This window comes from Hetaerina americana, unplaced genomic scaffold (genome assembly GCF_022747635.1).
Source record: "Hetaerina americana unplaced genomic scaffold, ioHetAmer1.1.p SCAF_4, whole genome shotgun sequence".
NCBI lineage: Eukaryota > Metazoa > Arthropoda > Insecta > Odonata > Calopterygidae > Hetaerina > Hetaerina americana.
Genome location: NW_027286985.1, coordinates 16,066,887 through 16,081,774, shown reverse-complemented (window position 1 = coordinate 16,081,774; position 14,888 = coordinate 16,066,887). Strand labels below are relative to the sequence as shown.

At 36.8% G+C, this 14,888-nt stretch overlaps 1 protein-coding gene across 1 annotated transcript in view; it reads left to right on the top strand.

Annotated features, from left to right (window-relative positions):
- TAF1B (TATA box-binding protein-associated factor RNA polymerase I subunit B) overlaps positions 1-14,888 on the top strand; it is a 24,180-nt gene extending 9,292 nt beyond the window's left edge. The window contains exons 4-10 of the mRNA XM_071590113.1: positions 245-374; positions 471-604; positions 3,271-3,477; positions 5,092-5,324; positions 7,653-7,885; positions 10,742-11,042; positions 13,966-14,888. Of these exons, the coding sequence (XP_071446214.1) occupies positions 245-374; positions 471-604; positions 3,271-3,477; positions 5,092-5,324; positions 7,653-7,885; positions 10,742-11,042; positions 13,966-14,888 (2,161 nt within the window). The remainder of the gene's footprint in view (positions 1-244; positions 375-470; positions 605-3,270; positions 3,478-5,091; positions 5,325-7,652; positions 7,886-10,741; positions 11,043-13,965) is intronic.

Here is a 14,888-nt window from a genome sequence, read left to right as displayed (position 1 = left end):
GTCATCAGTGCTATGCTAAAGATATTATATTGTCCGCTAGTTGTAATTTTTAGCTGGATTCAAAAAGGGAGGCAAGGATCTTTGACTTCTCTTCCATTGGCTTTGATGAAGTTTCTTTGAGACAACCATTTTAAGGTGGTTATTCAGGGATCCTTATAGCGTGTCATGTGCCCCCACATTTTGAATGCAGCGTATGGGTAAACAGTCTGAAAAAAGTAATAGTTTTTTATAACTTTATTTAAAGGGATGCCCGTGTGCTCTACTCATGGCCTGTTAAGAGCCAGTTGAGGAAAAGAAAATCCAAGAGCAATGCTTCTCTCATCAGTTCTGGAGCTTCCTCTCATTCTAATGCAAGACTGAGGGCCAAAGCTAAAGTATGTGCCAAAGCATTTTGTTAAGTCATAGCAATTATCTCATATTTTTATTATAAAAGTGAATATGATTATCTCTAAATGATTTTTACTTTACAGAGAGCATTAGCCAGAGCAGAGCATGATAAAGATTCAACATTGTGTTCAGATATGGATTCATCAAATTTTTCTGATCAGATACCAGCATCATCTGCCCCTACTATTACTTCACCATCAAAATCTATTCTTTTGAGGTAATTATGACAAGATCTATGAGCTCAAAAATTTCTCTTTTTTAACTGCTGTATCAAGTGTACTGATTTTTTTCATTTTGCATGCCAGACAATAAGCACACTTGAGTTGTATGACATTTTGTTTAGGTTTTGGTTGCTAAATAAATCTCTTTGAGTGATGTTACCTTCACAGCTCTATCTTCATATCCCCTGTCTGCATTTGCTTACTTATAAATAGTGATTGTATTACATGCTGCATTCATGAGGATGTTTATAACATTACATGCAGTGTGCAATGAACATAAGTGAGCGATTAGGATGATAAAGATTGAGAGCAATGGCTTAATTTATTCATGAGTGGCTGATATTTTAATTCTTTCATCTTCTTCTCTCGGTATTATTTGTTTCCTTAGCTTTCATCTAAGGTGCAAAATTTATCAGTCTAGGTATGTATTTTCTCTGTGGCATTTGTGATATATTTCTTAATTATCCTTTTAAAGTGACATGTGAGTACATGCACTAACTTGATGAATGATTGAGTGAGCCTCAACATTAAAGGCTGGGTACCAAAATATATAAAGGTAGTTACCAAATTGGACCATGTACTGGAACATTAGGTAGAAAGAGAGGTATACTCAGGATGACTCATCTATTCATTAGATGAACACAAAGACTCTCCATTAAATAATCCAGTTCTTATTTTAGTTATCAAACTCTGTATAAAGGATTTTGCTGGTCTGTACAAGTGTTATCAAGTTTTTATTTATAAGTGGAATGCAGTGCCTCAAAGGATTGATCTAAGGCTGGTCAGGAGTAAGGAATGAATGAATATTCATTGGCAAGTTTGCCAAGAATGCTGCTAATAAGAATTAAAGTAACTGCTGAGAATAAATCTTTTTGGTTCTTCCCACACTCTGGGATGTTAAGTTATCTCAATTAGAATTTGCTCTTTATCTAAGAATTAACTGATCAATGGGTTCTTATCAGCAAACCGATTCATAAGATGCCCATTGAAAAGGGTTGGCTTCAATAATCTGCCCAGTTGAGGAACAATCCAAAATTTAAGCTGAAGGGAATGGACACTTATTTAACATGGGAAAGTGGAAGCAAATACAGTGGACTGAATACTGCAGTTTTACATGAACCAATTTTCACTACTTTGCACTAAATATGTTCCTTTACACATTTTATGTAAACTACTTCTTTGTGATCATTGACTAATTTTACTTCCCATCCCTCCCAATGCCCTGCATAAGTAGTTAGATGCTTGCCAATTCCTTCAGTGTGCTGAAGAGGGCAACCTTATGGTGGAAATTCGTTTATTCTGACCTTGCTGCATATTTATGATTTATTGTGATCGCAGGCTTAAGTCTTGATGTTGATATTGCTGTCAATAGTGTGTGTGCATTTTTAAGTTGTTCCTGGACTGTTGGATCGACACGGTCTTCTAGTCTTCAATAAGACTTCATGAATGCCACCATGTGATTGGGGAAGTCATTCACTGGTGAGGTATTAATTTCCATGAAAATCCTTTTATGTAACCTATCCCTGTGATTTTCCATGGACCCAGATAAAGTCCCAAACTTATAAGATGGTGTCAGTGTGCCCTATGGTGTTCCTGGCATAGTGGTAATTTCTTAGAAATGGCATAGGGCTTATGAGGATGCTTGCCACTATGATGCAAGTAATCTGCTAAATATGTGATGTTAATTATTTACAATATAAAGAGTTTTTTTTTACAAAATAATGAATTTTATAGTATGTATGGTATGTACATTGTGCAGCAAGTAGTATTTGTTTGCATGCAAATATGGAAGTGTTGTGGGTAGCCGTGAATTGGAGTCCACAAAAGTCAAGTTGAAAGACGTGAAGAATGTCTCAATGTTTACAATTCAATAATTGCAGAGTGTAAAAATCATTTGCCTTGACTGGGATTCAAACTAGGAGCCCTCGATGCCTGGCCGTGTGCTTTAGCCAGCCAGCTATCAAAGGATCCTTATACCCTCTGAAATTGGGGGCTTTTAAGGAATAAGATGTTGTGACGAAATACCATACGTACAATGTTACTGGCATTTGTAGTCGTGCGCGATGCACCACAGTCTACGAGGTTAAAGCCAACTTTTAAACACTGAGGGTGTTTTACCTTTGACAAATTACAAGGTGAATGATTTTTACTCTGCAATTGTTGCATTGTAATGATTATTAGCTGATGACTCCATCAAAAAGTTATTGTCGCGTCATCTCCCGCAGTTTCTTGTAATCTCAATGTTTAATTTAATGAATTCCATGTGTTGCAATTAGTAATATCTATCTTGCATGCATTACGTATTTCATCAAATGAGGAAACTTCAACTTGTATCATTGGATTGAGTGGAAAATGCAATTCATTGGCCAGTATTTAAGCCCTTGTGATTGAATTTTTTATTTTTGTACAAATTCGCTGTCCTCATAGAAACCTGATAATTATAGGTATAGAAATGCGAGTAATAATTACCCTTGGGTTCACTGAGATTGAATATGTGATATGGCACCTGTCCCAATTAGGATGAAATAGTGGACTTTTGCCCCATTATTATATGGATGAGATTTGCAGTAGTCCTTGAATTAGTTATCTGATTACAGTCAGGGACTGACTTGTTTGGCACATAATAGTCTATATCTCTCCTGTGTTTTTGTGATTCTTCTAGGAAAAATAAGTACATGACAGAGGAGGCTGTTAATTTTAATCGGCGTGTCAGGCAGAGAGAGAGTACACTCGATAAGGAGCCATGGAAAAAGAAAATTAGAATCCAGCCCACCAACACATCATTTGTGTGTAAGGTGAAGCTCTTGGCCATCATTCATCTTTCCTTAATTCTTTGTGAAGATGATATCCAGTTATCAGACTTGCTGAGGTGAGTAGTTGAGATATTTACTTTGTATTTATGTATGTTCTATATATTTATTTCTATCTTAATTATATTAGTGCCCTAACCACTCTTGGACATATGTTACCTATTATAAATAGTTGAACAAAATCAGACACCCGAGGCTGGCATGCAGCTGTGCTCTTGGTTCCTGTACCTTGACACAATTTTGATAGTCCAAAACCTCTTTGTCGAGGCAAACCATATCTTTTTATTTAAATTAAATATGAAGTTGAGAGACCTGGATTAGAGAATGGTATAATCAATTCTGTCATTACATATCTTTGGTGCTGCCTTTGAGAGCAGTTTTTACAAAGCATGGAATCCTCTAAATATACTTCTCCTTAGTATGAACTCCTCATTCTATACATTTGCCCTGAGTTATTGTGGGGTGTTTAAATAGAGACCAAACTTTGTATAATACACCGATTGGCACCTAGAGCATGCTGTGGCAATTGAGTATACCTATTGGCATATTTTGAAAATGAACTGCCTTCTGACCATTCTGCTGTGAGAATTGGTCTTCAAGTTATAGCCACTGGAGTGAACTCATGAACATGCTGTCTTTTGGATTAGTGACAATTAAAAAAATCTTGAAGAACACTTTTGTATGTAGTGTTTTGCTGCAAAATTCGTAAAAATTACTAAGTCCTTGGTTTTGCTTCACAAAGCATACGAGGAGTATATGTGGGACACAGTATTGCAAATGGTTTAAGCATTTAAAAGATGTTGATCTGTTGATGAAATCCCTGTCCTGGACAACCTTCCACAACTATAGACAGTAACCATGTCAAGATAATCCATTATGTGATTCTTGGAAATCATCATAGAAGTTGCCTAGGAAGTGTGCTTCTGAAGAGGATCTTGTCATCAAATTTTTGCTGAAAAACTGAAGATGCATTCCATTACTGCAATATTTACATTACTTTTTCACCAATGCACTTGTACATGATTTGATGGACAACTTGTTCTTGTGATCAATCCGTTGAGTACAATTGAAGACTAATACTCCAGGCAGAATGAGGAAAAGTGCAGTTTGTTGTCAAATTATGCTGCAATAGGTTTGCTCAAGAGCAACGATATCCTCTTACGTGGTGGTTATTTAGATATTATGCTCGGTCTTCTTATCATCGCCCCTTGAATTTGGTAATCATTGGCTCCTGAATTATATTGTCATTCTTGAATGTCTATTAAAAACAAAAAAATTCAAACTATTTTGAATGTATTGTGTTCCAATTCTCTTTTGAAAGTTTATTCCTAATTCTCTGATTATGTAATTTTGTTCATTTTATTTTTGTTATTATGAGCCTTCAATATGCATTCCAAATAATTGTCCCTCAAATTTTTTGCTTTCCAATAGACTTGTTATGTGATAAAAATGCCTACCTTTTCTATTTCTTTAATTATTTTTAATTAAGGATAAACATTTTCTGTTAAAATTGTTATGTACCTGTTAGAATACGTGCATAATTCACTGCATTTCTAACTTTTCCTGTGTGCATACTGTTCCTATTCCCAGTTCTTAGAAAAATACTGAAGTATCTCTTCTATTGCCTAGAAGTTAAAAAATACCTATTTACAATAATAAATGCTTCTTTTCAGATGGATACGAGAAGGGCATTTATCCTATTGCTCAGTCACTCATTTTTTGCCTGCAGAAATGACTTCTCGTGGTAAATGTGTTAGGGGATTGGAATTTAAGCCTATTTGGCCATCTTACATAACAGTATGTAGGGTTGCTGGGAATTTAGTTGCAGAGCTTGGAATTAAGTCACTGCCTACACCTTCTCTACCTAATCTCATACAGAGATATGCCAAAGAATTGGAATTGCCAGGTATGAACTACCTATTTAGAAATATTATGTGTAGCAGATTGTCATCAACATTTATCCCCAACTTTGTCAGAATAACTGCTTTAATATTTCAAGGAATTTAGGAAAATATAATAAGATATCTTGTGATGTCAAAATAACCTACATGACATGATATGACTGTCCAGTTTCTTTGGGGACATCAAAATTGTGCACAAATACAAAATATAACCACAAGGGATCAAGTGTTGACCAATGAAATGCACTGTCTACTTATGTTGTTATTCCATTGATTCCAACTTCAATTAAGGAGAGTTACAACAATTTCAGAGCGTAAAAATCATTCGCCTTGACTGGGACTCGAACCCAGATCCCTCAATATCCGGTCGAGTGCTTTAGCCACTTAAGCTACCGAGGCGTCCTCTTAAACTCTGAAATTTTGGGGCTTTTAAAGGAACTAGATGTTATGACGAAATACCGTACATACAATGTCACATGCATTCGTAGTCGTGCGCGAGGTGCCACTGTCCACGAGGTTAAAAGCCAACTTTAAACACGTATGGTGTTTTCCCTTTGACAAATTCCAAAGAAACTGCGGGAGATGCCGCAACAGTAACTTTTAACGGAGTCATCCGCTAATGTGCATTTTAATGCAACAATTTCAGAGCGTAAAAATCATTCGCCTTGACTGGGACTCGAACCCAGATCCCTCAATATCCGGTCGAGTGCTTTAGCCACTTAAGCTACCGAGGCGTCCTCTTAAACTCTGAAATTTTGTTGGCTTTTAACCTCGTGGACAGTGGCGCCTCGCGCACGACTACGAATGCATGTGACATTGTATGTACGGTATTTCGTCATAACATCTAGTTCCTTTAAAAGCCCCAAAATTTCAGAGTTTAAGAGGACGCCTCGGTAGCTTAAGTGGCTAAAGCACTCGACCGGATATTGAGGGATCTGGGTTCGAGTCCCAGTCAAGGCGAATGATTTTTACGCTCTGAAATTGTTGCATTAAAATGCACATTAGCGGATGACTCCGTTAAAAGTTACTGTTGCGGCATCTCCCGCAGTTTCTTTGGAAGGAGAGTTACCTTCAAAAAGTGCAAAATTAATTGAAATGGGTCCAAAAACATGGAAGGAATTTGAAAAACTGTAAGGTTTTGCGTCAATGTTTAATTGTAACAGTGGATCTTCACTTTGTTTCTCTCTTGTGTTTCATTTAAACAAGCCACTGAAGAAACAGTCATACATACTTATAAACCCTAATGCCATAGAATCCTGCTTTTGGTGAGCATATATCACAAAAAAATTTACTGGCTTTGCTAAAAAAGACAATTTAGTAGTTACATTTAAATAAGTTTGTAATTTTCCACAGACTTTATTTCTACTGTGGTACTGTGAAATAAAGTCTTTAGAAAATTACCAACTCATTTAATATGGACGAGGGGTTGTCATAATATTGAATAAAAAGGTAAGAAGAAGAGTACTCGACATACTGCAAGTAGTGAATAGAATATTACTGGCATAGCCTATAGTAATAATATATTACTAGCAATAGAATATTACAACATTAGCCTACTCTTAACAAAAGGTGCCAAGGGGTCTGCAGTTAAATGTTCCGTTCGCGGATGGCATACTCACCCAAAGTACTCTCCATAAAGCAACTCGAGTAGGGATCGGGATACCATTGAAAAGCATCTGCCATCTCTTGGATTCGAACCTGGATCCTCTTGGTGGGGAGCGAGCACATTAGCCACCCCACCACCCGGCCCTTTTTTTAAAAAAAGAAAAAAATATAAGGATTAATATTAATCATCTAAATGCAGTTGCTTTCATGAACCCTGCATGATCATGCATTCACACTTTGTATGTCAAAGTACATAAATAATGTGTTCAGTAATGCAGGGTGTGGCAACGTAACTTCCATTTTTCAAATGCAAAGCACTTTCAAAAAAAAGAAGTTATCTTGCCGCACCCTGAATGTACAAATGACATGGTTTTTGTTACCGACATCACTTCTTGTTTAGTATGTGTATGTAACTGAAGGAACCCAGTAGTGTTGGCATTCCAGAGTGCACAGGATATGGTCAGCTAATTTCTCCCAGCTATTATCCCCTGTCTAGTGTGGTAATAGTCACTGTCTTCATCTCCACTCCTGATTCCTTCTCCTGTTAAATATTATTTCATTCCTTTCTTTGATATCATATATTCCTGTCTAAACATCTCCCCTCCATGAGATGGAGTTTATTCTGTACAATAAAGTTGAGCACCGCTTTGTGAAAAAAATATCTTCAGGAAGAAAGCTAAAGAGCACTAACTTTTTGGAAATTAATTTCATCTGCTTTATAATTTCAGGAGAATTGGCAGACTTTGCAGTTCAACTGTGGGCTGACAATGTACCAGAAATGCCGTTAAATTCTGAAACCTATGAGGGAAATCAATCATACATGCACAAAAAGAGCTGTCCTTTCATCAAAGATATTCCAAATTATGAGGGACGTGCTATGGCTTTTCTGCTGTTTACCATGAAGTTGCTTTTTGCTCTGGATGGTTATACTGAACAAATTCTCTCCAAGTTTGCTCAAAAGGTAAATTAATTACATGGTCCTGTGAGTACCAAAAATGACACTTCATTAATGTTATTGAATTCGAGTTGCATTATTATCGCCCTAGCTATGCAAAGCCAATTCATGTATATCATGTGCAAAATTGCATTGAGTATAGATGCATAGTAATTGCATGTATAATGAAAATATATACTTTTCTCTATAATAATAATTAAATGTCTTTATTAGGGTCGTATAGACTAGATAGTCACCTCTGCCATGTAACCCCAATTCTTGTATAAGAAACATAAAAATACTCCTAGATACATATGTTTCAATGCAAATCCTTTGTTTTCAATGATATTGAAATTTTTAAATTTCACAGCTGCTGACTCACCACAACTAAGTTATACACTTCTTTTCACTTTAACCTCAACCATTCAGATGGTGCAGGGAAGGCTTAAGTTTCAAATTATTGAAAAAAAACCACTTTCAATTGCAAAGAGCTCCTGAAACCAGGATTCCCTCAACCCTCATTTGAGTGGACAAAAACTTACTTTTGTCTAAATGAGTAGTAGTTTTGAGGGGAGGCGACCGACAGCTAAGGTCATTTGCACCATAGGGGAAGGACAGGAAAGGATGAAGGGTGGAGAGAAACCCGGCGTTGGCATTAGCCTACTCTTTACGAAAGGCGCCAAGGGGTCCGCGGCTTAACGTCCCATCCGACGGACGGCGTACTAACTCAAAGTGCCCTCCACAAAGCACCTCAAGTAGGGATCGAGATACCTCTGAAAAATATTCAACACCGCCGGGATTTGAACCCGCGCCCTCAGGGTGGGAAGCCAGTACGTTAGCCCCCGCACCATCTCGATCCCTTGTCTAAATGATCACAGGTTAATGTCTTCATAGTTTTCAAACTATATAATGCACACTTTTAGAAGCTGTGGCAAACTGAATCAATTATTTTGTTTTTATCCCAGTGTCTCATACTGTTTGCTCACCAGCATTTCACTTATTCATTACAACACAGCTTTTTCATTGATGACTTCACCATCACTCCCTTTACAAACATTTTAAATATATCAAGTTTTCATTGCATGAAAACTGGCTGTTACATTTTGGCATGATCACATTCGAGCAATTTTACTTTCAAATTAACATAAATCAAATGACCATATTCATCGTTGAAGGAAAGTAGGATATAAGCAGGCTACTGGAAGGATATCAAACATATAAAGGATGCCTAGGGATTATGGTGGTCATAGAATTGTCAAACAGTTACTGCGTACATGTAATTATGTTGGGGTATTGTTTTTAAGTAATTATTGCTAAGAATTAACTGAGATATCTGGATGAAATTTATTCTGCGTATTAATTGATCCTCTTGTACATAATGCTGTAACTTACAGTTGTGTATTAATGTTGCTTACTGTTGTTACATGAAGCCATAGATTGAAGTAACTCACAGTATGGAGAAGATAATAGCTTGCAGTGTGATTAAGTTTGTTAATTTGATAGGTTTTCAGTGCCCGGCAATTCCATGATGAAATGATGGCTGTTTATGGAAATGATAGCTTGTCATATGGCACAGCTGTGGGGTCGAAAAGGAATTTTTGAAGTGACCACATATCCATCACAGGCAATCAAAGAAGTGAAAGGCCATCACTCATAGACAATGGTATCACAGTGAAGAAAGTGGAGAACATGATCTTATTAGACCAAAGAGTAACCATCCAAATGATCATGAATGAGACTGATCATAGCTAGGGCAGTTTGTGGAATATTTTTCACAAAGAACTACACATGTCAAAGGTGTCTGCTCGCTGGGTACACCGACTTTTCAGAAGCAAACACTCTGCGAACTGCAATTGCAACTAAGGTGCTACTGGAATTCAAAGTGATGTGGCTTTGAAATTTTGCCACATCCGCCCTATTCTCCTGATCTTATTCCTAGTGGCTTTTCTCATTCCCAGAACTCAAAAAAACCATTGTGATGTCAGAGATTTGACAACATAAATGACATCAGTCAAGAGTTGCAACAATGGTTTTTGGTGCAATCTGCTGAGTTCTAAAATTATGGCCTTTGAAAGGTCAAGAAATGCTGGAAGCAATGTATAACTTTGGATGGTGAATATTTACAGGGTGCGTTCCTAAAGTAATGCAATAATTTTTTACAAGTAATTTATTGAACAGATTTGCACAAATTCTTCAAAGTACTGTCCTTAGGCCTTTACACATTTTCCCCAGCGACTCTGCCATGACCGATACGCACCTTGGAAGGCATAATCGGAGACCTCTCGCAAGGTCTTTGTCACAGCTGATTGGATCTCTTCTATGGGCAAAAAACTGGTTCCTTTCAGGACTGCCTTAATCCAAGAGAACAAAAAAATTTCTGCTCAGTTGGTCGCTGGTGACATGGTTGGCACGCAGGAGTTTACAATAACTGATTTCCTGCAGCTTCCATAGCTTGGAGAGCACTGAGACCTGTTTCGCGGCGAAGCTTAGCGTCCTCCCCACCTGCTCCAAGCGGTTTGATCCCACTCCGACCGATAGGAGCAGTGCGGGAAATTTAGTTACATTACTTTTGGAACGTACGCTGTAGAGAAGTCTTAAGAATAGCACATAACAATTAAGTTTCTGTCTCGATCATTTTTCAGTGATAATTAAAAGCTTATGATACCCCCTTTACATGCATGCATTTTATTTCAGTTCATGTTTTGTGTCACCCAAAAATGCTTTGAAATTCAATAGCTAATAAATCTGTGTAGTATGGATTCTAAGTCTTGATAAGCCAATTGCCAACCAATTTTTCCTTATATGTAATGAATGTAATAGCTTTTCTGTTCAATTACAAATGATTTTAACGTGGAATCTTCATTTTATCAATCTTCATTTCAGGCTAATAAAATTCTGGGCCTATGCAAGGGTAAAAACTTTTCACATCCCAAAGAATCTACCCATGATGTACAAAAACTCTTTGTTTGGAAAGATTGGGTGAACTATATAGAATTTCGGGACTCCCTCATATCGAGGTGGCATTATCCCATGTATGTTGCACGAGAGCCTGGGCTTTTTCAGTTGGATCATATAAAGGAAAATGTTATACCAGCATCACCACCATTCCAGAATGCTGTGAAATACCTTGACTTTTGCCTTTATGCTGTAGAAAGTAAAAGCATGGATAAAGATGGAAATAAAGGTAATTATAATGATTATTATGATAGTTAATTTAGCCAGGCAGTTCATAACAACTAAATTTTGGCCCAAAGCTGTATCTGCCGCAGGAAGCTGTACAAGTTATTGATGCCATTTTTAAGTTTCTATATACATGTATCCATATCGCAAGGGATATACAAAACATTAACAAATGTAATGATGGGAATGAATGTAAGCAAAACAAATATGATGAAGTTTCAGAGAAAGAGGAAAGCCAAGTGAAATATTAAATAGGAATAAAAAAAAATGGGAACAATTTACCTGGATTGAGTGTTATGAGGAGAAATCAAAATGAGGCAGGAAAGATGTACACAGAGCATTTTGAGTGGCAATGAGATGTTGACAACTGTGATAGAGGGTAGAATCTTAAGCAAATGAGGAAGGGGTAGAAATAAGATGAGCATATTGGGTGGAATGAAGGGAGGAGGGACATGTGGAATTGAAGAGGGGCCTATTTTAGTCTCAGATTTCTGGTTATTTTGTTTAGAGGGGGAAGAAAATATATTTTTGTTCATTGGTATAGGCTGTGACCATCCAAATCCTGTCCTAAGAAACTGCGGTAGATGCTGTAACAGTAACTTTTAATGGGGTCATCTGCTAATGTGCATTTCAATGCAACAATTTCAGAGTGTATAAGTCACTCACCTTGGTCAAGGCTTACCAATGATAAAAATGATAAGGCAATTGAGAAGACATATTGAAACACTGGATTCCATTGGCTCACCAATAGTGAGAAATATTGGGGCCAGATGGAGTTTGGGTGGTAGGTTTTCATGCCACTACTGTGGTAGTATTTTCCTCTGTCTGCATGAGGCAGGCTAATCAAATGTGGGTTGGTACACTGGACTATAAGGTCTGAGTGCCTGTGGCTCCAGATGTGAGTAACAAAAAGGCATCTGACCATGGTGGGGTGGCCATTGAGTGATAGTGTCATGTTAAAAAAACTATTGAGGAAGGCAAAGGGAAACCACTCCAATAATTATTCCCAAGACTATCATGATGTAAAATATAAAAAGTCCTGGCAACTACAGCCTTCCATGTTCATGATCTCAGGAAAACCTTGCAAAGCGAAATCAAAATTAGCAGAACAGAAGATGCAGAAGAAGAAGACCAAATTAGTTAGAGTAGGAACTTGAAATGTTAGGACAATGTTGGCGACAGGAAAAGCGAAGAACATAAAGCGAGAGATGGGAAGAGGAAATGTAGATATTTTAGGTCTATGCGAGGTGAGATGGAAAGATAGTGGGGATTACTTGGGTGATTGTTATATGGTAATATACAGCATAGGGGACAAGTGCCAGCAAGGGGTTATCATAATATTGAATCAAAAGGTAGGGAGTAGTGTAGTCAACATATAGCAAGTAATGGATAGAATATTACTAGAAGAAATAAAAATAGAACTGACAAACCTCATTGTTTCTCAGGTATACTTTTCTCCAAGCAATCATGAGGAGGGTAGTTAGTCGATTGGGTATAGTTAGAGGACATAATCGGGTATATTCCAGCAGGAAAACATTTGATAGTGATGGGAGGGTAAGGATTGGGATCGGAGGGTAGGCGAAGGAAAAGATGATGATGATGTGGGGAACTATGGTTTAGGTAAGAGAAATGTCTGCAGGGTAAAAGCAATTGAATTCTGTAGGAGACGGGTTGGTCATCACCAACACTTGGTGTAGACCCCACAAAATGGGTAAGTATTCATGGAAAGTGCCAGGTGACTCAGAAAGGTATAAGATAGATTATATTATGATTAGGCACAGATGCAGGAACAGTGTGATCAATTCGCACAGCTTCGGGGGAGCTGAGATGTCCATCCAAATCCTACCTTAACCAGTAGATTACCTGAAATAAGCTGAAACATGCTATCTAAGACTAATTGGTTTTATGTGAACTGAACTCAACAAATATTGGAAAACATAAGTCGGTAATGTGGTGGCATTTGGATGAACTTGTTGCCTAGCAAAATGTAATCTTTGTCCTGCAATTGCACTTCTAGTTTTTTTGATTCAATGAGCTACTTATTGTAAATTCTGGTAATCTTGTATTATTATTTATTGCTATGAAGTGGGAATCCAGGAACTATAACAATTATTTCTACATTGTTTGGTTTTTAGTTTCATATTTCTAAACAGCCCTGCGATCATTATAGACCTATGTTTAAAAAAATGACATTTTTAGTTTTATGTAGTTGGTTTGTGGTACACAATGTAATATACATGAAACAGAACCTTAGGCTGTACACAATCCAGTCATCTTTTCATACACATGATGCAAGAACCAAGCACAATCTAGACATTAACCCATGCAAGCAGTCTAAGACCTAGTAACAGCTCAACTACTTGTCAATTGTATTTTACAATAAGCTTCCATTTGTTAAAAAATATAATTGAGAAATAGCTTTGCACTATTCCTTTGTGTTCTGTCAATGAATATTTTTAGCTAGCTTTGTGACTATTCTGTGTTAAATTTACTCTTTGCTTACATGCTCATCATCTTCCTTACATGCAGTATATTAATATTACTATACTACTCTGATGAAATCCATGTGGGCTTAGTGTAGTGCTGGATGTCAGATTGTGTTTTGTGGGATAGCCAAGGGAATTATTATTGCAGCGTTGTGTAGCATGTGGTCATTGAAAACCTACCTAAACTGATAGACTACCAGTAATAATAATATGCTTCTCTATCTATTCTTTTTATATTCTATATATTAATATTCTTTCTCTATCAATCATCTGGTCTTATTCCCCCATTTGTGATTATGCTCAGTGTAAAATTATTAGACTGTGTGTCACATATCCTGTTTCTACTAATATTTTAATAATAAATATAATATAAATATAATATAAATATAATAAAAAATAGTTTGATACAAATGAGAACACCTGTTTATTTACTTCTTATAGATCCAAAATGGGTGGAGTTCATGAGAAAGCATCTGCATGACCTCAATGAAATTGATACTACACCAACTCTCACTCTACAAAACTTTCAACCATCAAAAACACCTTGTCATTCATACATGGATGAATTGTGCAAGAAAACTTTTAATAATTGGCAGAAAGTGAGTGAAACAATGGAAAGTGGACCCTGTGATAAACTGCTTCAAGCTCAGTTTTGTTTCACCTCAATAGACTTTATTTTGAAACCTTCACTTGTTATGGAGGCTCTTAAGGAGAAAAATGTTTTTGTGGATTTAATCAAGAGCACAGCTATGGGTGGTAAGGATTCAGGATACGTGAAATTTCATGATCCAATCAGTTCAATCAGTGTAGGAAAAAATAAAACAAATGATTTACTCCCTGTTAATTTAACGTATGATGCTGTAAAAAGGAAAAAGAAGTTAAACTGGCTCGCTGTGAATGATAGAAATCAATTGTTAAATCAAATACAAACCATCGAAAGTGGTTTTCTTAAGGTGAAATCAAAAGATATGAAATGTAAAAGCCGTAAAATAAAAAAGGGAATAAAAGTGAAGCGTCACATCAAAGGAGTTGAGGGTGGACAAAGTTCTTGTCAAACAAATGACCAGAAAGATGTACAAAGACTTGAGTTAATGTTGCCATATCGTCAGGTGTGGATGTTGTATGGTGCATTTCATGAATTAACTGAGGAGAAGTTCAATGATCTTTGCTCAAAAATGCCGTCATCATTTTCATGGTTACTTCATCTCTGTGCCAACTTGCTTGAAATGAGTGAAAGGTCGTTATATGATGAACTTGTTAATGTGGAATTAGTGCATAAATGTATGAAACATAAAAATGAACTTTATGCCCAAAAGAAGCGACATGAATGCATCCGCACTAAAATTGCTCTAGCTGCATGGTGA